Raw genomic sequence first — 26,548 nt, forward strand, 5'->3', positions numbered from 1 at the left:
CCTTTAACATAGACAAATATAATATATTACGAATACATAGAAAGAAGGATCCTTTATTGTATGATTATATGATAGCGGAACAAACAACTGGTAGCAGTTACTTCTGTAAAATATCTGGGAGTATACATACGGAACAATTTTAAGTGGAATGATCATATAAAATTAATTGTTGGTAAGGCGGGTGCCAGGTTGAGATTCATTAGGAGAGTCCTTAGAAAATGTAGTCCATCAACAAAGGAGGTGGCTTACAAAACACTCATTCGACCTATACTTGAGTATTGCTCATCAGTGTGGGATCCGTACCAGGTTGGGGTGACAGAGGAGATAGAGAAGATCCAAAGAAGAGCGGCGCACTTCGTCACAGGGTTATTTCGTAAGCATGATAGTGTTACAGGAAATGTTTAGCAAACTCAAGTGGCAGACTCTGCAAGAGAGGCACTCCATATCATGGTGTAGCTTGCTGTCCAGGTTTTGAGGTGTGCGTTGCTGGATGAGGTATCAAATATATGGCTTCCCCCTACTTATACCTCCCAAGGAGATCACAAATGTAAAATTAGAGAGATTCGAGCATGCACTGAGGCTTTCCAGCAGTCATTCTTCCCGTGAACTATACTGACTGGAACGAGAAAGGGAGGTAATGACAGTGGTATGTAAAGTGCCCTCCACCACACACCGTTGGGTGGCTTGCAGAGTATAATGTAGGTGTAGGTGTTATATGGCAAGACACGTTTTAGGAAACAGTAACCTAATACTAAAACAAATACTCTGTTTTCCCAACTTTGAAGATTATTGTTCATTTTCAAGATCAGACTGTGAAGAAGGCACTGTGGAGAGTATCAAGGAGGTGTAGTATTCTCAAACAGACTTCAACAACATTTGCATTTCAATCATAGATGGTTGGGTAACACATGTACAATGAATCATTTTACTTTAAACAAATTGGCTGCACCTGGTAGTGTTCCAACAGAGGGAAAAATCATTAGACTTTCTTCAATGAAAGTAGTTGATGATTTTCTTTGTGTTGAGCAAATGAGTGGGGCATTTTCTTCATCCACAAATGTCCGACAGGTTACATTTTATGAAAGGGAAATAACAAATTACTACAGAACACTTTCTTTGATGTAAATAAATTTAAGAAGTTTATATGTAGACAGGTTTCCAATTATTTTGATATTTTCTATGTTTACCACTGAAAACAGAATACCTAACAATAACACAGCAAAAATTAGGTCTATAGTTAACTACAATTTCCGAATGGCAAAGATCTAATATCCAGGCTGAAAACAGCTATCAGACAAGGTAGTGATGGCTTGGCATGGATGTCACCAGTCCAAGCAGTACATCAAAAATGAATATTGTGAATATGGAACATAGCTGTACATGCTCATTCAATCTGAGGGTTTCACACTCAAATCTAAGCTGTATGAAGTTGTAAGAAGTGGAATTAGCAGAATTAAGCACAATACACAGGATTTCAGTATTTAACAGAGGAAACACTCAATGCTGATTTTTGCTGCTCACCTCAATAATTACTACGACAATCTGGAGTTAGCTGCTAGGTTACCAAAAAATAAACATAAAGTACAGAAACTCTGAGGGTAGACAGAAGGCATGCTACAAAGAAGTAATGAATACATTGATAAAGCAAATAGAAAATAAATCTATCTTCCATAATGGCACTCATGTGGGAAAATAGGGTAACAAAAGTTATGTTTTGTGTATTGTTACTGGATTTACAAATGTACTTTTACAAATAAAAGGGGGAGTTAAATGGAAAAACATATTAGTATAATGGATTACAACACATTAATATCTGACATTGATTGTCAATCCCAGATTACAGCTTGCAAAAATTCTACATTGATACAAAAGGTTATTTCTGCATGTATCACAGATGTGTTTCAGTGATGCTTATTTTTTCTTCTGGAAAGATGCCCTGTGTCATAGGACTCATCCTTGCAACTTCTATCTTACAATAATAAGAAACATGTTAGCCACACATGACATATCTGCCTGCTGTGCTAGTTGCACTATTCCTCACCACTATAATGTGAGTGAATAAAAATGAAAGAATTATAGGATGGTACAAGCACCAGAATAAAGGAAAGACAGCAACAGCTGGTGAAAAACCAAACAAACAAACAATGTGAAAACCCAAAGAATGCCCAAAAGTTGTCTAGTTTGTGTGTGAATGTTTAGATGACTTTCATAAAAGCTTTCAGTAGTTGAATAATGTATATTGGTTGAGAAAAAGTAAATTTTATTTAGGTATTACGTTCCATTTGGCATACACTGGACCCTGAAGTTCTTAACTCTGGCACACTTTCTCTCATCCCAACATGCTCTCATCCTGGCACTGTGGGTGTTTTCCATTCCTGAGCCCAGTACATTCCATTTTCCAGACACAGTTTCATTGCTGTTAGTGACTGGGGAGAATCTCTGATACATAATCTGTATTTATCTCTGTTACAAATGTCATTATGGTTAGTTTATAGTTGCAAAAGAGCTATCCTAACTACTCTTGTTCACTTTCCCTCCAGATACAAAGAGCCTTGATTTGAGTCTCCAGTTCATATCTTATACACCATCTAAGGTGGACCTTCAATGGTTAGAACATGTCCAGCTAACATTAACAAATGTGCTACTGTCTGTTTCATTGTCTACTGCAGTTTTCACAATGTAATAATCATCTGTGAGTGCTATGTCTATGAACATGGCCATATGCACAAGGTGCTTCTTGTTTTTAAATGTTTTATTCATGACAGACCTTTATATTATGTGCTAAATTTTATGTACAAAGCAACTTGGCATGAGGTCCAGCTCAAAATGAACACATTTTATTACATAAATTTTTGAAGACCTGAAGATGACAGCAAAGGCTGTTGAACCAGTTGGTTCTAAATAAAGAAATATTTATGCGAATCTGGTTTTAGAAAGCTTTTACCAAGTAAAACAGATCACTCCTTCTAATTTTTGAGCATTAGAAAATTCCATCCTGACTACATGACTGTATCCTCTTTCTCATTACTCTTAATATAGGCAGAGTTCCTTGTTGTGTCTGATTCTGTATACATCATTTTCCATTATGGAGTTCATGATATCCTCAGAATCTCTCTATGCTTTAGTTGAAGTTTCCTGATGTGTTCTATACTGATTATGTTCGGATATTTGAAGCATACAGTACTTAAGGTCTCATTATGGTGTTGTAGTGTCAGAGTTCAAGGTATCTGAAAAGCAATTTAGATTCATAAATGTTGTTACAAAGATAGTAAACTCTATCCAGTTTGGCACACCTATTATTCACTGATTTTGAGGGTTGTCCATTTTCTAAGGTATTTGCAAGAATCAGTCACCTATACAGTAATATGCTGGGTGCATCTCTGATGTTTGTAACAAAATCTGCCTCATTGATAGTGCTCTCCAATCCTAACTTAGTTACTATGTGACTGAGAAAGGAGAGCTTCTTTTACAGTGTGTGCTTAACATGTGAGGTTATTTGTAAAGTCTTTGCAATTGACCACTAATTAAATGAGAGAGAGAGAGATAGAGAGAGAGGAGGTGAAAGGTGAACTCGAACTAGAAAAAGTGGTAGTTCAAAAATTAGTAAAGTCTCTGTATTAAACATGTTTCTATGCACCATCAACCAATCAGCTTCAGTGTGTGCAGTTGGTTCTCTTCATTTTTCTTTAGTACTTCTATCTCAAAAGTTCTGTAATTGGAAAATAATTTCCGTTGCCCATGGATGGACCCTCTGTAGATGAGTCAGTCTGTCAAGAGCATGTCCAAACAATCATTGAAAAGTGCAGACTGATTGAAAATAGGTATCCAGGATGAAAAAGAAGTATTAAATATGTTCATAAAATCTAAAAATGTTTGTCAATTGTTGACACAATTTTACAGTTTTTCTAGGTTCTTTTTTGTGTTTAGATGAAAAAGAAATTAATGATGAAAGATCAGTGTGTTATATAATTATTTTAATTTTAAGGACAATCACATTGTATTAGTTTCTTTTCCAAAACCTCAATATTTATTTATGCTTGTTCATTGGGACTGTTTCAGTGTGCCAATTTTTACATTAATGTAAACATTTTTTCCTCCATTCTGCATTGGGACTGTCTAAGGGATTTCTGATTTCAGTTCTTCATCTTTCATTCATTCCCTCTTTAATACAGTATTCTTGCATTGTTTCACAATGTTTCTTTTTTCCTTTTGTCAGACCACTTTGTGCCTATTGTCTTTTCCTCCTTCCCCTGGAAGCCTTCTAATTTTATAACTTTCCTTCTGAACGTTTCTCTTTCCCTCACTTCTTCTTATATTTTTCCTTCCCAAGTCTTCTTGAGTTCTTGAATCTATATGCATATTGATTTTTTTTTCACAAAGCTAATGGAAGATCCTTTTGGTTATTCTATTGTCATCCATTACTCAAAGCACTCTTCTCTTCTTTGTTGTTTAAGATAGTGTTCTATGTTATATTTCACAGCTGCTTCTTAGTTACCAAAATTCTGAAGTTTTTATAGGACCTAATGCTTTTCTTTTAATTCTTCCATCTAGTACTTAAACTTTTTCTGACTTATAATTGAGTGCTAAGCACTTACTGGAATATAGGCATGGTGGTTTCACTATTGTGTTGTAGAGCTTTATTTTATGGTTTTTAGATAAAGATTTTTTGTTGCAGTATTCTAAGTTGTACTGTAAGTTGTTTCCATCTTGTGTAGACTTTCCTCTACAACTAAACTGTTTTCTTGGACTGTTGTGTCATAGATTTATGAGGTCCAGTGATAGATCTGGTTGTTCATCTCACTTTACACCATTTCTTGCTATCTTGCTATCTTTACAGAAGAGATCTCTGCTGAAGATATCTCTGAGGCCAACAGTGGCAGAACAACAGGATGAGTGTGATAAAGAGATAATATTCTGTGAAAACCATGTACTTGCAAAACAGCCATTTACATTGGGGAGGAATATTAGAGAGGCAATAGAAATAGCCAAGTGACATGCCAACATGAACAGGGAGAAAGGGTATAGGCTTCAGGCATCTTGGCTCCCAGCAGTGGCAACACTACTGAAGGACAGTGTTTACAAAGCCATTCAAACAGGCACATGGGAGACAGAGGTGTTCATATGTATACAGAGCACAGGTACGTCACACCCCACACATGGTAGCAAGTAACCAGTGCTATGTCACAGCTACCACCCATTTCTAATTTGCCTATTTGCACCAGTGGCAAGAAATAGTGTAAACATCAATCAAGCATGTCTTTATCCACCAATACAAAGACCATAAAGAACACCAAACACCCCTCCTCCTTTTCTCAAGTACCCTATCAAATTATGTAAACAGCTTCAGCCGCTATGATATAAGATCTGAAGTTTCTCTCACTCAGCAGTCGGCCCAGCACAAAGCTGTGAGGAAGGCCACTTGCAATAGTAACTGAAATGTCAGACAATTTTATACACTGACAATGTGATCAACAGCCCAGAAGAACACTCAATAAACTATTTTAATTTTTTTATTAAAAGTGTTTTACATTGTTTGCTAAATGTGTTAAGAATAAACATCAGAAATGAGAAATGTATGGGTATCACATATCAGTGATAATCAATGGTGTAGACCAAAATTTTTGAAATATAAGTAGTTGTTTCACTAGCACATACATTGGCTATAATAAATAGAAGGACAAGCAGAAAGAGGAGAAAACAGGAAATTTTACAAATTCCAAACTATTCTGCTTGCTTTTAACTAAAAGAACTTTGCAGATATGCAGCATACTGAAAGAACCAATTAAATTTAACTTTTTACAAAAAAAATGTTATTCAAACTGTAGCAATCAGTTCAAAAATGTTGCAGACAGGCAATAATAAGAGATGACATGTATCAAGCACTACTATGAATGATAATTAGCTGAAACAGTAATAAAACACTTACAATTATGCTGCATGCTGTAAATAACTGCTAACCAACTCATTTGTTATGTTATCTAATTTGTTTCATTAATGGAAGGAATACACAGTCACCCAGTATATGGTATTTATTGATAGTGTTATGTCAGTTTGAAGAATGATACCTGCAGCTGTTTAATATGATGATCCAAAACATAATCTGCATGTTTCTGCATATTCACAGTCCAATGCAGAAGCACATAGAACTCAAAGTGTGCTTACCGAATCAAGTGCATCTGCTCTTCCATCTTAGAAACTTCCAGCAATACTGCATGTATGACATGATGTCCCTTGCTCTCTTAATATCAGTACATACACTCACTGTCTATAGAAAACCATAACTAATGTATAGATAAAACTAACTGCAGTTTCTCAAAGATTCAGTTGGCTTGTGTTCAAGTGCACCAAGTTAGTTATGCCTCTAACTTATCAATCATTTTTGCCACACAGGTCACTTGAAAGCATGAGATATACATGATGGTCAATGAAATCCTAAAAGAGTACACATTCAGATTAGAACTGCAGAACTTTTTTGTTGTGACTCTTACTAGAATTTAATGATCAGCAAAGACTAATAACATGTGAAAATTACTTTCGGTCTAACTCAGTTAGACATTTTATCTTCACTTTAACTTCAATTGGAGCCTGCTGACCACTGAAGAATGAACATCAAGCCACACTGGAATGCATGTACTACACAGTTTGCAACCTCCTAACACTGGCTACAGCAATTCAGTGGGCAAATGTTGCCTTCACTTCACTTACAAAATGCTGCCTTTTATGGCCTATTCATAAGTGTGCACAAAATAAAACTGTAATTAGCCTATGTAATCACTTTTTAACAGAACACATTAACTTCAGTCTTAAGTTGGCTGACCCCGTAAATATAATTTGATTTATTCTACTTTGATGATTAATGTGTAATTTAACTTTAGGAGATAAGTGTCTCTTCTTCAGTCTACAATTTTAGTGTAACACTTTTGTTTCTTTAAAGGCTCCACAGCTGGAAGCAAATAATAGGCAACTGAATAGTTGGGAAAAGGATAGCAACAGTTGCAGAGGAGTAAGTCAGACATTATGCTTATGAAAAAGGACTTCCTCCTTTTCATATATTGTTCTTTACTCCTCATTTCTCTATTTCATGAACAGCATTTCATCAATTACATAAGACACTTTAAAATATGTCAACTAAATGTACATCATGAGGGCCACACACCACTATGTGCTCTAGCAGTCATAAGTCAATACAGGGCAATAGTGATTATGATTTTGAGGACTCCAATCAGAATTTGGATCTTTATGAGTAAGGCTTGTAAATGTGGTAGAATGAGTCAATGAGAAAGAATGCCTACAAAAGAATATAATGAAATGAAGAGATGGACTCAGTGGATGCATATCTGGATATATGTCATCACTCAAAACAGTAGCTCAAGGGATGGTAGAGGGAAAAAATCATAGGGACAGGCTTATATTTATGAGCACAAAAGATATATTGTTGATGTTATGAGTTATGACAGTTGCGCAGAAAGAAGTAGGATAGCAGACAAGCAACAGGTATGGAGAAATGGGTCAAACTAACTTCAGGCTGGACAACCAAACCAACAACTCTAAAACTATGTGAAAATGGTACTCAAACTGAGGACAGGTGTGCATGCCACCAAATACATGATGCCTAAGATTCTAATGATATCCTGTTGTCAGAAATGAGTCTAACTAACTGTTAGGCTCTATTTATCTGTGACACTGCTTCCATAAACTGTTCCTAAGCACTGCACAACGTAAAGTGAAATACTGAAATCTTGCTTTGGACAAGACCATAGTAAAAGTGCTTTAGTATTGGTCTCCTTTGGCCAATAAATGTCAGGACCAGAGTGGAGAAAGGATTCTTGAATGTGTAGCACAAGTGGTGTTGCTGTGCTATATAAGGCCTTTCACTTGTCAAACACCAAGTCACTCCCAGCTGATGTATCTTTTCACAAATTGAAATTTGATTCCATAGAATTATTTACATGATGTTGGCTTTCAAGGAAGACTTTTGAGTCTATAGTAGACCAATGTTAAGGTATGATAGACAGTGTAATTCTTCATGTATTTGACACCTGTTTCCAGGGACATACGGAAAGTAAGATACTGTAACGCATTTGTGATGAAAGAGAGTTCCTAGAAAACAAAGAATGTTGATCACACAGGTCAGGAAGTCTGTAAGTGATGTTTTAAAACCATTCACAAAGTCTGCATTATTCACATCTTCATCAGTCTTAAGAGGCAAAATTGTTAAAAAGTTGCATGTTTTGGTCAGTCTGATGATCATTCTCAAAAACACAAAATATTCTCTGAGCTGGTCTCTGACATTTGGGTAAAGCTTTCCAAAATAAATTATAAATCATCTCCCAATCACACAACTGTACTACTAATGCCCAGTAATTCTCTGTACTTTTCAAATATGCTTTGTAATTTTAAAATATAAGTTAGAAAATTATTTTATGAACATATAAACATTAAGTAGAGGTAGAAATATGACACCTGAGAACCTCTATTTTTGACTTTTGTTATTGCCAAGCATTTGTCTACAAAAGCCAAACACTATTTTAAAAATTTAATATACATTACATATTTATAGCAACATAGGTACTCACTGGCATTCATCTTTGGTGAATTTGCTTTCATCATTACAAAAGAAGAATTTTCCATTAAACAACTGCACTGCAATGACAGCAAATATGAATTGAAATAATATGTACACGATGAGAATGTTGATGACATTCTTGAGAGAGTTTACAACACAGTCAAACACAGCCTTAAGTTTGGGAACACGCTTAATGGTTTTTAGAGGACGCAGGACTCTCAGCACACGGAGAGATTTAATAGTAGATAAATTTTGACCCGCTTTGCTTCCACTGAAACACAAAAAGAAACCTGTTGTTACAAAACTTGACAATATCCTCACAAAACTGCATTTCTAATATTTTCCAGATAACATAATGCACACAACATTTAAAACAAGTAAGTGTCTTTTGTGCTCATAGAACAATGAACATGAAAAGTGATACAACCTATCTAGCTTTCGGGTATGATAATGTTTCATAACGTACAGTGAAAAAGAAAAGGATGCCAAATTTTTTGTCAGTATTCATTAGTCTTGTTTAAAGTTTACATTCCACAAAGTAGACCATTGAAAGTTTGTAGAAGAGTTGGTTCTTTTTCACTTTCATTGTATTTTACTGTGTGACAGAGAATTATACTCCAAAAAGATAAACCAAGCTGTCACCTCCTGCAGAAGTCTAAGTTTGTATGTTACTGCTCATTTTCTTCTTCTTCCGTATGCTTCAAACATTAAACATAAACAATATTATGAAAAGAAACTTCCACATGGGAAAAATATATTAAAAACAAAGATTCCAAGACTTACCAAGCGGGAAAGCACCGGTAGACAGGCAAAATAAAATAACACACAAACACACACACAAAATTTCGAGCTTTAGCAACCACGGTTGGGAAAGCTCGAAATTTTGTGTGTGTGTTTGTGTGTCATTTTATTGTGCCTGTCTACCAGCGCTTTCCTGCTTGGTAAGTCTTGGAATCTTTGTTTTTAACATATTATGAAAAGGATAGACTGCTACTTACCATATAATGGAGATGCTGAGTTGCAGACAGACACAACAGAAAGATGGCTAAACAAGTAAGCTTTTGGCCACAAAAGGTCTTTGTCTGAAACACACACACACACACACACACACACACACACACACACACACACACACACACAAGACCACTATCTCTGACAGCTGCACAGACGTGTGTGTGTGTCATCTAATTCAGATGAAAGCTTTTTGGCTGAGAGCTTACTTGTTTATAATTCTTTGTGTTTTGCCTGTCTGCAGCTCAGCATCTCATTATGTGATGAGTAGCACTACATCCTTTCCATAATATTATAATTATATCATCCTGGATTTTTCATTATACGTAAAGAGCTTTACATGAAATACTACTTACTTGCTGCATTCTTGCAGATGGTTGTATCATCAGCAAATGCGACCATTTTAACTAGGTCATTATGCATTCTTAACAATATCTACATAGATCAAAAATAGCAATGATTCTCTTTCAGAGTTAGTCAAATTATTATTTGAGAAATGTCTCTATAATGTCCTGCAGTAATATTGATGATAATAATAATAATAATAATAATAATGACATGTGGCACATTGCCATGGTACAGATCTTTCAATTGGACACCACTTCAGCAACTTGCATGTCCATCAACCAACGGCACTCAGTTTTCCATGGATGGTCACTCATCTCAGAACTAACTGAGTCTAACGTTGCTTAACTTCACTGGCTGGCTGGAAATTGGTGTTACCAACATGGCAAAGCTGTTGGTCACACTGCAGTGAACAGTTGTAGCAGGATCTAACTGCATGCTGCACTTGCTCAACCAGAGATGAGTCCATCACATGGTCTTAACTTCTCTCAAATGTTGTTCAAGTGATCCTTTTTCCATTGAACATAATTATGATAAACACGATGTTATGGAATAAGCAATTTCTACAGTAGTTATTTCTATTTAGTCAAAATCTGCTTTCAGACCATATACAGACATGAACTTTGAATACTTATTTCCCTTCAGGAATCTGTATGAGTCATGAAAGGATTTGTGAAAAATAAACTACTTTAATCTACTTTTATATATATTGGTACTTCCTTCTGCATCAAAGTTAGATCTAGTAGAGAATACTGAATGCCACTTCTATATCCATGAGCATCATTGTTATTTCCAAACAGGTATAGATTGTTAGTTTAAATAACCCATAAAAAATGAACTGTAAGTATTTTATTAACAGTTTGTAATATTTCCATTATTTAAAGTGGAGTGGTGTATGATCCTAATTATTTTCTTGTGATCAGTGAATAATTTCTTCTACCTACAGTAACCGACAAAATATTATATGAAACAAAATCAATGAAAGACAAACTGCAAAATATTTAAGTTTTTTATAATTATTTTTATAGAAGTATTGGTCCACACAATCTACGCAATCAGTTTTAATAGATCACCATTACGAACTTTCCAGCATTTTCCACAATTTATCAATTTGTGCTGATATTTTTACCCTGATGATTTCACTGTTTTGTTTTGTGAAAACCTGCAAAATTGTAGTTTTCAAAGGTCAGAGTAATCTCATTTGTGGTAAATCAGCTAATGACAAAAAAAAAAAAAAAAAAAAAAAAAAAAAAAAAAAAAAAAAAAAAAAAAAACTCATTTCAAGCACTTCCCCAGCATGAAATTAGACTGATAGCTGTGTATACTTTCTTATAATGTACTATGTGTCAAGTCAGTGCAAATGAGCTTATTTCAGGATATTGTACGTTTGCACAATCAAATGGTGTAGACATTTCACAAAAAACTTTAACATGAAGAGTTTGATCAATTCACCAAATATTCTTTGATGTGACTAGATACAGATTTTTACATTAAAAATGCTTTATAGTGATAAGATGATTTTTTCAGAATATGACAAAACATGCTTCCAACTAAACACATTTTGCATCCTACCAAAAATTTCATTCTCTGTTAATACTCTATGAAAGTCAGTATAAAAATGGTTGATCTTCAGAAATATTTCTGTACAGAATTTTGATCTGCAGTGAATAAAAGATCACTGGCTAACTGTAGGAATAAGGAAAAAAATAAAGAACAAACAGAAAACACACACTGAATATGGGTAAGATTTCTGTTTTCTTTAAAACTCCAGCCACTCCAGTTTGTGTATTTGCTGAACACAATCCTTTTCTGTTGTATATTTGAGGGTTCAGACATCAGGTATGAAAATTAATTTCAGTTGTTTTCTGCATTCATCAAATACATAACCTGACAAAAAAGGTGAAGCACCAACAAGGTATTATCAGATGACAATGTAACTTTATACACATACACACTGCAGGCATATATGTAAATAATTAGAGTTGCCATTCTCTGTGACAGGTAGCACAGCCACTGGAGCGCATTAGTACTGTTAATGTGTACTGTTGTTACCAGACCTGGTAAGTTATATAACAGGTACAAATGGTGTCACATGTTGAGTGATCACTATGAAGAACACGGAGCTGGCACATACTTGTGTCACACGGTGTTATCAGCATCTGACAGAGTTTGAAAGGGGCTTCACTGTTCATCTCCATTTGGCTGGCTGGTCAAATAGAGGAATATCCATATTTGTGGTGCATTCAGATGTGACAGTCTACCGATGTCAGTTGCATGTGAATATGAGGGCAGGCATACTCATCATCAAGGTTCTGGTCTAACATGTATGACCACCACAAGGGAGGATTGCCATAGTATTGTAATCTCCTCACATCTACACCTGCCATCTGCGAACAAGTAATAGACTCCCTGAAACATTCTGTGTAATCCTGCACCACTGGCTGGAGGCTAACAGCAACAGGACTAGGAGACCCCATATATAGGTTAAAATTAAAATTACATGGCTGAGTTCACAGTGGAGCCTTGACAGGGAAGCATGGACTGATGATGAATGACATCTCATTGTGTTCAATCATGAATCACAGTTCTGTACTACCCTGGCTGAATATCGTCAGCAAGCATGGAAGCGACCTGAGGAGAGGTGGAAGGGCAAAGCAGTGTTAGTCCTGGCATCATGGTGTGGGAAGCCATCAAGTATGATTGCAGATTATGGCTGGTACTGACTGACTGAACTCTCATGGAACAATGGTATGTCACAGATATCCTGCGACCTCAAATGTTACCTGTAATGCAACAGTATCGTGGTACCATTCCCAAGCAGAATAAAGTTCATAAACACAAGGCACATGTCTCTATGAACAGCCTGCTTGATGTGGAGGTACACTCATGTCCAATAACATCCCAAGCTCTTTCCACAATAGAACACATGTGAGGCTAGCCAGGACACCAAGTCCATGGCAGTAGCAGTATCTGCATTATCGACAGTGTTTATGTCAACTACACATGGCATACTGTCCACTTCTGTGCAGAAGATGTATCATTTCAACACACTGATGTCAGTTGCATGTGAATATGAGGGCAGGCATACTCGTCATCAAGGTTCTGGTCTAACATGTCTGTCCTCCACTGTGAACCCCCGTTTTTACAGGGCTCACCATACTCCTGCAAGATAGCGGTATGACTCATCTCTTCTACTCACTGCATGCAAAGGTATCCATCAATGTGTCTTTTTAAGATGGCAGACACCAAGCTCCAGTCCCCAGATCTCAGAAGACTCGCAGTAAAAATACAACTACAGACAATGTACAACATTATTAATATTCAACTATCATACAGAATTATTTTTGAAACAGTGTGGATACTACAGCTATGTATAATTGATACTGCAGCTATGTATAATTTTATTGTGCTGTATATAATGTAAATAAATGTATGGATGTTTTAGTCATTTATGAAATGTATGGAGTGTTCCAGGTTTAACCAATCACTTCATACAGGACACAACAGATGTTTTTGGTGACAAGGATGAGATCATAGTGGTTTGGATTCTTGAGATGTGATTAAACATCCTCAACTCCAAACATCACCAAATTAATCAATATTTCTGTTTCAGCAGTGTGGGAAAATAATTGTAAATTTCTTTCTTGTGTCTTAAAGTGCACTTAATTTTTGCTTAAAATGGCAACTACTGGAGAGCCATCACTCACTGCACTTACCCAGTTTTAGAGCCAACAAATACAAATGTTACTTTTAAGCATCACCCAACTGCTGGATGCACAAAATGTACAGTGGCAAACTACAGTTGAAGCACATAATTCTGATCACCAGATGCTGCCTCCTCCCTTATGCTCCTTTGATGTAAAACAAGAGGAGTGGACGGAATAAAAAATTCATTTGGAGCAGCATATTTCAACCTACAAAATCTCAAGTGACCCATGATGTTCTTTTGTTTTTTCATGGGTAGGAGTAGAAATAGTGCAAATGTGTCAAAAAGTGCTCCCCCTAGTAGAACCCCAAACTCTACACTTTGAGTGAGTTGTTAGGAAAATCAAGGAATTTTTCTAGTCCCCAATCTAAGTAGCTGCTGCTCATTTCTAACAGTTTTGCATGTGTCATAACAGTAATCAATGTTACAAGGAATGGATCACTGAACTCGGGGGCATGGCTAGGAACTGTAAATTTAACTGTGCTTTTCGAGACTCATTTCATGACAAAATTCTTCATGATGCAACTATTCAGACCCTCACTGACAATAGAATATGAGATGAGATTTTTATGCATCGCTATCCTAGTCCCCATGAAGTGCTCAAAATGATCAAATCTTAGTAATTGCAAACCTTCATTGAACTAGACTTTAACATGCCTGTTGTTGCAAAACTGACCAAAAAAAGTTCTAAGCAGGCTCAACCCTGCTTGGCACATGTTTGCAACAGCCACAAGCAGTGGCATATGCAGTACACAGTGTGTCCAGCCAGTTTTCCTGCAAGTTTGTTCTTCTGCCATTTGGAATGCCCGACACTGCCATAAGTCAGGCCACAAACAGAAAATGCGCCTACGAAAGAATGTAAAAGTAAATTTTCTTCCCTATGAACCTAGATTTGAGAAGATGGTAGTCAATATAATCTCACATTCTGATTCCTCACCCACTCCTCTGGCAAGACTCACAGGACCATAGATGCAAGCACTACAATGGCAAAGCTACAAGCACAGTGAAAAACTTTGCTCATTCAATCAGCTCTCCTCAAATAGATGAACAGCAAAACAGTCCGTCACTCATAAATCAGACAAAGGCAGTCTTTTGAAAGTCAGAACTAACAACCATATTCAGAGGAATAATCACAAACTGTTCATATCTTTATAAATTTGCAATCAAACTGTACCATCCCAGTTAAGATGCTGATGCTTCAGTCACATTAACTAATCAGAATACAGATATGCTGTTGGGACACCCCAAGCTCCAGAAATCATGTCTGCATTTCACAGCATACGATGGTGAAAATATTCCAGTCTCAGGATGCACTTCACAAGCAAAATATAAAAGTATGACTACATTGGTGGCATTCTTGGTAGTTCACTCATACTTTGTCCAAATGCTTTTGGCATGGGTGTTTTTGATTTGTTTGGTATAGATGTCCAAGAAAATATGCATGCTATCTATACTTAAGTTTCCCATACCAGGATTAACAATTGTGTTAAAAGCACGTATATTTGATCAGTGGCACATTGAGACATCCAAAGAATTTTCAAGCACACATTACGCTTCAGGACAATGCTCAAAAAAAGTCAAACCATGTATGTCAGGTTGGAGGGTTAGATATTCGAAAGGGGCAATAAATTAAAGATTTGCAATTAGTTGAAAACAATGTAAGTGCAACTGAGACAGAATGTAAGCACGTGAGGAGTGAAAAGGTTGGAGAAGTAAGGTTTGCCAAAGCAAATACATTAATGACAAAATTAGTAATAGTAGACATATCTAAGATTTTAAAAATTATCAACGAAGTAACCTATGTGAATAAAGTAATTTTCATTTAATAAAGTGTTTAACAGAATAGTGTTTGCAATGTGGCGAATGCTATTTTCAAATACCTGTGGTGGGGATGTTCTGTAATTTAAATTGATTTGATAGTAAATGTGGAACTTCACTCAGTTATGTAAAACTAGGCTGGGAACCAGGGGTTAAAATAAAAATCAGTGCTTAAAAGCCTCCAGTGGGCTTGTATTCTTTGTATGTGTTTTGGCAAACAATGAGCCTCAAGATGGCTGTGGGTTTCCTGCCTTTCCTGAATGACGATCTACTTCTACTAGTATACCTGACTAGTATATTATGAGGAAACAACACAGTTTATGTTATGTTTCAAACTTTATATGCAAACGTAATGAAGTGTTATTATTGCACATTTCATTTTGTAATAGAGCACATGAATAATTTATTGAAATGCTGTAAAACTGTATTTAATAAACTAAGTGTTGTCTTGGTAAAAAGTATTGAGAGAGTGTGAAAATATGCTTTGCTGGAGTTGTTTTGACTATGTCAGGGAGATGAAAAAAGTGTTATGAATTTTGCTGTATCATGCCAAGACAATTTTCTATTAATATGAGAGTTAATAAAGTAGTAGATGGCTCATATCAGGAAATAATGTGATATTTTTCAGTGTCAGGGAATGGTTAGTGACCTTGCCAGTGAATAATCAGATGGTGTAAGAACATAAATTTATGTAACTGAGAAATTAAAGTAAGATAGGAAGAACAACTCAGCAAAAGTAAAATATGTAGTGATAATCAATGACATGTCTCAAAGTGGTAAAAACATGTAAATAATGTAAAAGCTATGAATATACTATCCTCTGTGGCCTCTGTGGCAGGCCTCTAGTAACTGGAGAAAAATAAACATATATAAGGAGGCAGTTAGAAATATGTCATAAGTGTATTAATAATGCAAATAGTCATGTGACATGAGAAAGAAAAACTGTAGACAGACTAAAGCAGAAGAACTATGATGAAAATTAGTATCATTTATAAAAACCTGATTTGAAGAACAATGTGTTTGAGCTCCGAGTAATGTAAAGTTTTCTTTTCAGAATATTTTTTCCTAGTGAATATATTTGATGTGTGCCTCAATTGACATTATTAAGAATAGGCATTGCTTTCAAAATAATGAAACACTATGAACACAGTAACTTTGCTGCTTGAATTGCATTGTATTATACATGTAATTTTGTGATATCTTGGAGTATTTTCCTGGCTGAGCAATTATTTTGAAATTACTTGTAAAGAAAGTGGTGTGACTGAACAAAAATTGACATTGTGACATTGATCCTTTTGGTAAGAAGCTGATTACATGAAACAAATGATTCCTTGCTTTTTTATATCAAGTTTAGCTATACAGTTATGACTTCCATTTCATTAGGTTAGAAATGAATGTACGGTTTTGTGGACTTCATGAAATGCTATTTATTTGAATATAATGTAATATGAGAAACTATCATGCAAAAGGTTATGATTGTCATGACAGTCGAAAATACATATGTACATATTAATGTAAGTTGTGTTTCCCTTTCATGATATGCATTAAGAACAATGAATTCCAGTGACATATAACAACTATGAACTCTGAGTAATAGGAGCCATGCCAGGCCAAAACTTGTTGACTGCAGAAGACATGTACAATGTGTGAAAATTAGTGGATATTTACTATTTGTACAATTAGGTGACAAAAATCATGGGATACCTTCTAATATAGTGTCAGACCTCCTTTTGGCTGGTGTAGTGCAGCAAGTCTATTTGGCATGGACTCAACATGTTGTTGGAAGCCCCTCAAGGAATATTGACTCATGTGACCTCTATAGCTGTCCATAATTGCAGAAGTGTTGCTGGTGCAGGATTTTGTGCATAAACTGATCTCTCAATTATGTCCTATAAATATTCACTGGGTTTCATGGCAGGTGATCTGGGTGGCAAAAATCATTTGCTCAAATTCTCCAGAATATCCATAAGCAATTGCAGCCCATTGACACGGTGCATTATCATCCATAAAAATTGAATTGCTGTTTCGGAACATGAATTCCATGAATGGCTGCAAATGGTCTCCAAGTAGCTAGACGTAACCATTTCCAGTCAATATTGGGTTCATTTGGTCCAGAGGACCCAGTCCATTCCTTCCAAACACAGCACACACCACTATGAAGACACCAGCAGCAAGTGCAGTGCCTTGTTGACTTGGGTCCTAATCTTTGTGGGGTTGGCAACACACTCGAACCCTGCCATCAGCTCTTACCAATTGAAATTGGGACTTGTTTGACCAGGCCACAATTTTATAGCCATCTAGGATCCAACCTATATGGTCAGGAGCCCAGGATAGGTGCTGCAGGTGATGTCGTGCTGGTAGCAAAGGCACTCACATGAGTTGTCTGCTACCACAGCCCATTAATGCTAAATTTCGCCACACTGTTGCAACAGACAACTTTTCACAAATTCTGCTGCTGTCAGTCAAGTGATGGCCGTTGGGCACTGCGTTATTCTTGGTGAGAGGTAATGCCTGAAATTTGGTGTTCTCACTACACCCTTGACACTGTGGATCTCAGAATATTGGATCTCCCATGATTTCTGAAATGGTATGACATATAAATCTAGCTCCAATTAACATTCCACTTTCCAAGTCCATTAATTCCCGTTGTGCAGCCATAATCACATCAGAAACCTTTTCACATGAGTCACTTGAGTACAGCTGACAGCTCCGCCAATGCATTACCCTTTTTCACCGTGTGTACACAGTACTACTGCCATCTGTATATGTGCATATTGCTATCCCATGGCTTTTGTCATCTCAGCATATATCATGCCTGTTGGGCACTGAAGTTAATTAATTTAACTGTATGTAAGAAGGACATTCCAAAAAGCGAAAGGAAAAACAATTACATTACTCAATGTTTGAAAAATGTAGAAATTTCTTTGCTCAGAAGTAAGAATTAATGTACACTGCTAAGAAGATTGAACCATTTTAATTTCTTTACGTAACTGTGTATTCTGGTATTTTGAAAATTTGTATTTCGTGTTGTAAAAAGATGATCAGCTCATTCCATAATTTTTTGTATTAAAATGTGGTACATGTAATGACTAGAAGTTGGAAATCTCAATGGATGTATCATTCAGAAGTAATAATTTTGTTTCCACCATGAAAATTTCATGTTCTATAAAAACTATGTGTATAGTAATTTTCAGATGCATTTTATGTATAGTGCTTGTGCTTAATGTATTTTATGGCTTTTTTACATTGAATTATCCAGTTACCTACTGTGGGGGTGGGTGGAAGGGGGGAGGCTAATGAAAGAATGTAGCATGATGGAGAGTGGAGATGGAGAGGACAAAAGGAGGGGGTGAGGTTTGGGAGGGGGGGGGGGGGGGGATCCACTTGCTACAATGCTGCATCTTAAAAACGTAGTTTCTTTCTTTTCTTCTCATTATGTAATTGATAAACATTTTATAGTCTTGTAAACTGATGAATCCCCTGTTCCATGGCTCATTTATGAAACATTATAGTTCAATGAGTACCTCCATAACATTCAACAGCAGAAATATAGTTAAGTTATGTAAAAACAATGTATTTCAAGAATTATTACACATATTATATTCCTACAGAACACATAGGGCTAAGAATTTCAGTGAGAAAACAGTTCATGGCTTTTCACGTAATGGAATATAATAAAAAGCCCGCCATAAACTTCCAGAATGAGAGTTTCACCCTGCAGTGGAGTGTGCACTGACATGAAACGTCCTGGCAGATTAAAACTGTGTGCCAGACAAAGACTCTCTTTACAGTAAGCTCTTCAGAGTTTACAAAAACTTACTATTTAAAGAGATATTTGTATTTGTAATTTCTACCTCACAGACAATACTTTTCTATTTTGGCATTTAAGAGTGTCTAATTTTGACAAATGGTACAATAATTATGTTGCCCTGAATTTGCTGAACTGAAAAACACTTTTGGTTTACAAAATAAGGCTTAAATTAAGAAATTAACAAAATTGATAAAATTATAACATAAAAATATTGCATAAAAATCAGTAAATCCCAGTGGTGGTGTATAGTGGGTTAACTAAATAGTCCAGTAAACTTCTCAGTTTTTTCAGTAATCCATCGTACAGGTGAGACAATTTATTACTTGTTTCTTTGTAATATCATTGGAGTTATTTCAGATATTATTATTATAAACTAAAATGTAATTAAAGTTTGGCAATTATTCCGATGCATGTCTATAAATAGTTGTGAGTCCATTTGTCAAGTTAGTTGGAGATGAGCTAACATACATTGGACAGAAATCTATGTATAAAAAATCAGCATGTTAATATCAAAGGTTTTTGAGATGTGCAGGAATGCTTCACTTTGTCAGCATTATGTAGTGAGTGTCATATACTTGTGCTGACTAAGTCAGACCAGTGCCACTGTCTAAGTTGTTCATAACTCCATGGATGAGCTTACTTCTGATTATTATTCAATATGAGATATTTTAACCAAGCTCATTATTAAGTGAATATACTTACCAATAAATGTTAAGATGTAACTGATGCTGTGTTATGTACAATACTTCAACAATTTATAGAAAATGAAATTACATCCAGCTACAAAGCGATGAGTACTTGAAGATGATCTACCAATGGCTATAAATGAATCACAGGTATGGCACATCAGAAGTCACTGAGTCAAGGGATAAGTGGCGAGAGGGACCTTTGACAGATGTTATACTTGGGTGCTCTTCATTGGGACATCGTAGGTGACACTGGGGTTGGTTGTAGGCCGATGCTCTGCCCAACGCTGGTGGTTGGGGACTGATGTGGACTGGGGGCAACCTCTGATGGCTGCTGCAGTGATGTAGGGAATACTCCACCTCCATCAGATCTCCTCCTGGCAAACAGCTCTCATGGAAGGAGGGTTTCACTGGGTGATCTACATCTACATCTACATCCATACTCCGCAAGCCACCTGACGGTGTGTGGCAAAGGGTACTTTGAGTACCTCTATCAGTTCTCCCTTCTATTCAGGTCTCGTATAGTTGGTGAAAAGAAAGATTATCAGTATGCCTCTGTGTGGGCTCTATTCTCTCTGATTTTATCCTGGTGGTCTCTTCGTGAGAATATGTATGAGGGAGTAATATACTGTTTGACTCCTCAGTGAAGGTATGTTCTCGAAACTTCAACAAAAGTCCATATCGAGCTGCTGACTGTCTCTCCTGCAGAGTCTTCCACTGGAGTTTATCTATCATCTCCATAATGCTTTCACAATTACTAAATGATCCTGTAACAAAGCGTGCTGCTCTCCATTGGATCTTCTCTATCTCTTCTATCACCCCATCTGGTATGGATCCCAGACTACTGAGCAATATTCAAGCAGTGGGCGAACAAGTGTACTGTAACCTACTTCCTTTGTTTTCAGATTGCATTTCCTTAGGATTCTTCCAATGATTCTCAGTCTGGGATCTGCTTTACCAACAATCAACTTTATATGATCACTCCATTTTAAATCACTCCTATTGCCTACTCCCAGATAATTTATGGAATTAACTGCTTCCAGTTGCTGACCTGCTATTTTGTAGCTAAATGATAAGGGATCTATCTTTCTATGTATTCGCAGCACATTACACTTGTCTACATTGAGATTCAATTGCCATTCCCTCCACCATGCTTCAATTCGTTGCAGATACTCCTGCATTTCAGTACAATTTTCCATTGTTACAACCTCTTGATATACTGCAGCAGCATCCACAAAAAGCCTCAGTGAACTTCCGATGTTATCCACAAGGTCATTTATGTATTGTGAATAGTAATGGTCCTACAACACTCCCCTGTGGCACACCCGAAATCACACTTACTTTGGAAGACTTCTCTCTATTGAGAACGACACGCTGCGTTCCATTATCTAGGAACTCGTCAATCCAATACCACAATTGGTCTGACAGTCCATATGCTCTTACTTTGTTCATTAAACAACTGTGGGGAACTGTATCAAATGCCTTGCAGAAGTCAAGAAACATGGCATCTACCTGGTAAATGGTGCAAATTATACAGTGAGAGGCACACAGGCAGTGAGAGCATTGGTGGGTGCTACTCAGTACTTGAAGCAAGGGGTGGTTGACCCACCCACCTGAGAAAATGTCACCTGTATATTTGAGTTGTGGCTTCCATTGCTCAGTATGATTTGGACACAGCTGGTTCCTGTGGCACAGCAGGTATTGTTAGGCCACCTCCACAACATAAAGATGTCTCCCCTTATTTCCCATCATGATGCCTTGCATCTGTTGCATCCACCCCAATTTCTGCCCAAATATGCCTGCCCAAATGGCAGAACCTTTCTGCCTTGCTGATACCATGGTAAGGTCCTCAGGCCAGGGGCACACAGCACAGGGCACAACAGGTAAAAAGAGACCACAAAGCTGACAGCAGTGCAGTATCTCACCCAGACTGCAACAGTTGATTGGAGTTGCTTGGTAAAATGCCAAAATACCTGTACAGGACAAAGCATCATCTCTAGGACTCGTAGACACTGTTTCCTTCAGTTGTGATATGAATGTCTAGACCAACTGCTTGACCTCTATGTTAGACACTGGACAGAACAGCAAGGTGGTCAGGTGCTGAATATCATTTCAGTGGCAGTATGGTTCAAATTTCTGACAAAAACTGGCAATCATTGCAATCATTGCCTTGAGACAACGGTTTGTGGTGCACTGTCAATAGCAAAAATGGCAACTAAGGGCTGAATTATAGCCTGCGTCATTGTGAAGGACAACTTATCAACATAAGGGTAATTACAAACGGCATCTACCACTATGAGTCACATGGAAAGAACTGAAGAACACATATGCACCCAGTCCCATGGGTGGTTGGACAAAGGCCATGGATAAAGCGTGTGTGGTGGGCATCCTGGTTGTGCACGTATGCAGAACAGGCTCACACTACATCCTCAATGGCAGAGTTAATTGCTGGTCAACAGACGTTTTACAAAGCAAGTGCTTTCATTTGGGATATCCACCAATGAAATGCATTTTGCACATTCAGAATCTATTGTCACAATGGTGAAATAATAACTCTGGTCTCCCATAGTTAGCAGTAGGACATTGTTGACAATGTTGAGCCAACTGTTAAGTTTGAAATATGTCCTGAGCACTGTGTGTGACATCAAAGAAAGCAACTCTGGGCAGCACTGCTGGACTGCTGTTGATGACTCTATGCAGAAATGAATCCTCACTTTTAGCTGCCTTAAGTTCCCACACTGCCATCCATAATTTGTTGAGCATTCCAGAAGGTTCTGGTCCCAGTTCAAAATAGATTTCTTCCTGTTAGCCAAAGCCAGTTCTGGTACCCACCATTAACAGTGACAAAATGTCCACATTTGCATGCTAGAATGTGTGTTGGAAGTGAATCTCATAAGAATATTTACTCAGAAATGAGGCCAAATGCTCTTCAGGTTGTGCTGTTCTATATGGGAGCTCAGACTGAGGTCCAAACAGGGAGATGAGTGTCTTATGACCTGTAAAGTGATGGAACATAGTGATATGCAAGAACACATGGAACTTTCTAAAGCCATGCATGATCACAAGTGCCTCCTTCTAAGTCTGGGAATAAAGTATTTGAGGCAAATACAATAGGTTGTTCTGAGCTATCAGGATTTCTGTGAGAGAGGACAGTGACAGTGCCGTACTGAGACACATCAGCAGCCAGAGTGTAGGACTTACCAGAAGTGAACATTACCAAAATTGAAACAGAGTGGAGGTGTTGCTTCAATTTCTGGAATGCCACTGACATGCCTCTAATCACACAATTCTCATTGCTTTCTTATGAAACTGATTCAATGGATGACAAAGGTATTCAGACCATGAAGTGAATTTTTCACAGTAATTTGCCTTCCCAAAAAAATATTGCAACTCCAAGTATTCTTAGGAACTCACAATTTGCTGACTGCTGCAAGATGCTTTGCTGTTGGTATTATACCATCCCTACTTAATACATGCCCTAAGTATTGTACTCTAGGAACAAAAAAATTACAGTTCTCAAGCAGTCAAAGAGGCCCTTTGTCTAGCAGTCACTGAAAAACTGCCTGCAAATTATGCAAATACAGTTCTTTTGTGGAGTCAGTAACTCAAATGTCTTTCAAATAGTTGACATAGCACAAAATGTCTTTGATATGTTGCTCAAGAAAATGCTGGAATATTCCAGGAGCTGATACTACCTCATACAGCAACCAGTTAAACTAGTACTCCTGAAGGGAGCATTTAACATTAAGACTCAGTGCCCAATGGCAACTGCAAGTATACATCTCTGAGGTCAATTTTGGAAAAATACTGATTGCCAGCCAACTTTGCCAACCACTTCATGGGGCAGGGTTTGGGATAAATATCTTTTTCACTTTGTGCATGAATCATGTGCCTGAACTTGCTGTAAAATCTAACATTGCCATTGGGTTTCTGTATCACAAGTATGGGGATGGCCCAATAGCTCGATGAAACTAAAAAACTAAACACCACCCAAACAGGCCACTGTGCTATCCTCACCCAAAAGTGTCACTAAATGCAGATACAGAGGGGCATGTGGTCAGCACACCACTCTCCCAGCCGTATGTCAGTTTGCGAGATAACTTGCTGAAACTGGTGACATCAGTCTGAGATTCTGCTATCTATTGAGTTCCACCTTCAGTTTATCTTGAGAAGCAAAATGCATGGGGTGGGCTCAACAGGAACCACCAACAGTTTCAATATGATGTGGGACTCAAAATTGGTGGTCCTACCCAGAATAGTACCAAAAAGCTGAGCAAATTACTGTAGCGATGACTCTAGGTTCCAGAATGCACCACCTGAGTGATCAGATATTGATGAAGCACAAGCTGACATTTCACAGTTATGTATTTGGTCATGAGTAGTATCTGACCCCACACAATAAGATACTACCTGATGCTAAGAGCACTGTACGGGAGGGAGGGGGGGGGGGGGGGGCACCTCAGCCAGTCATAATTACCCAAATTCATGAGACAGACCAAGGCCCCTGTGTCTAATTCAAACTTCATGCAACACACAGCTATCTCCAAGTCTATTACAATACGGTGTGGCTGTACACCTGACGACATGCTCGAGGATTCAATTGCAAATATGGAGACATTGTACTGTAATGCAGATCATCAGTGTTTTCTGCAGATTGCAAACAAATAGTGGTACTGTCTCCTCTTGTGCAGTTAACAGCAATCGAGGAAATACTGCCACATGTGTGGGTGAGTCATGCACCATGGTGCTCTGCGCCTGCTGTGAACTCAGTGGGAGACATTCAGCAGAGACCGAAAGTGGTCTGGTATGGCCCCCATCTTCATAGCAGATATGCGCAGGTCATTATACCCATTCAGCCACCTCATCAACATGGTTCAAGGATAAATTTAGCCACACAATCCTTCTTTAAAGAACTGATCACTGATAGGATGTCGAACCCTAATCCTCTTTCTTCCTCTCTTACAGAACCCTAGTACTGCCACTTACTACATTGACTCAATGTAAGGTGTATCAGGAGGTATTTTGAAGCCTTTTGGTACTAATAAACATTCATATGGAAAATTTTAGATTTTTGCATGCCCAGTTATGGTAACACAATGGTCAGCAGTATGCTATAATAATCTCAGTATTAATTATTACTGAGATGGCTAAAGCAGAACGCAATATAAATTTGTATCATAACAGTATTTAATATCTTCTCGGTCTTGTCATCAACAGGTCTCAATTTATTCTGAATTTGAATAAATATTTTACATTCATTTTAATAATTCCAAAAAAATTTTGTGATAACACCATGTATAGTCTGATAGCATTTCCTGATCTGCACGTAAATACTCCAATCTGCAAGTAGACACACAAAATTTCTGTGGGAATGAATAATTATTTATAAAGAGGTAGATAGTTGTTTCAGCTGTTTTAAGCAGATGAGAGACTTTAACATTTCCTTGCAGAGAACTTTAACAGAAAAGTTTCAATTAAAAGTTTGCTGATTGACATTTTAATTGCTTCATAATGAGTCTTCCCCTTTATCTAGCTCGTGATGTATTTCTTGTATTTTTGTTATGAACCAGGAACACCAACATATTTCTGTGTTTCCTTAAGAAGCTCATACTGTATTTCCTCATTATTTGGATAATGTCATTAGGATAAACTAGTGTGTGAAAATTTACATGCAAGGAAATTTTTATGGTGGTCATTTACAAATGTTAGGTAACTACACTGTAGCAAGTAGATATAATCAGGCATTTTAGAACTAAGTCTGGGTTGTGGTAAGTTAGTTTGGAAGTCATCCCTGCATTACCTTTGTGAAAGATTAACACAACTGTGTAAAAATTTGAAAACTGGACTGAAACATGTCCATTAACAGTGTTGGACAATATATCAATAATTTACTAATAGTCTGTACTCCTGCTTTAATGTATCACTTCACATAAAATTGCCATATGTTTGTTTCATTTTGGTCTGTAAAATCTCAATTTTCCATCACTTTGCAACAAATTTTCACATCCCTTATTGATGATTTTCTGAATTTTTCCCCCTAGATCATGCAGAATGTTCTGTTGGATATTTTGCCTATAACAGATTTTTTGGAATATGATTTCACAGCATATATTAAACCTATTTCTTTTTCATACAACAATGCTTCTTCTGTTGCAAAGCTTCCCAGTGATCCTATCATTCCAATTTCTAAGTAGACAGGATCAGTTTGCACATTAGCATTTCTCATCTTTCACATATAACAACACAGGTACTCCTTCCAAGTGGTTGCAGATGACATTTTATAGCTTCAGGTAATATTATCATCTGGTTTATATGTTAATTCAGTTCTCAATGAATTGCATTTTATTTCTGTTTTTAAGCATTATCTTATTGTCTGACAGACAAAAATTACTTAAAAATTACTTACAAAATCTGTTTCTTCATTTCCAGTACCTAAAGCAGCAATTTATAGTTTCTGATCCCCAACAAGTCTGATCCTTTTTAATTCTAGAAGTAGAAAATCCATGTGATGAAGGTTTAGTTTAACTGATATTTAAGTTCCAGTCTCTTCACATGTCATAATATTTTAGGTGCATGCCAAAGAACTGTTTGGTTCCATGTTCATC

At 37.0% G+C, this 26,548-nt stretch overlaps 1 protein-coding gene across 1 annotated transcript in view; it reads right to left on the reverse strand.

Moving 5' to 3' along the window:
- The window catches only part of LOC126298058 (voltage-dependent calcium channel type A subunit alpha-1), an 860,595-nt gene that overhangs the window by 547,035 nt on the left and 287,012 nt on the right, over positions 1–26,548 (reverse strand). The window contains exon 20 of the mRNA XM_049989377.1: positions 8,577–8,837. Within this exon, the coding sequence (XP_049845334.1) occupies positions 8,577–8,837 (261 nt within the window). The remainder of the gene's footprint in view (positions 1–8,576; positions 8,838–26,548) is intronic.

The sequence above is a fragment of the Schistocerca gregaria genome, chromosome X, assembly GCF_023897955.1.
Source record: "Schistocerca gregaria isolate iqSchGreg1 chromosome X, iqSchGreg1.2, whole genome shotgun sequence".
Classification (NCBI taxonomy): domain Eukaryota; kingdom Metazoa; phylum Arthropoda; class Insecta; order Orthoptera; family Acrididae; genus Schistocerca; species Schistocerca gregaria.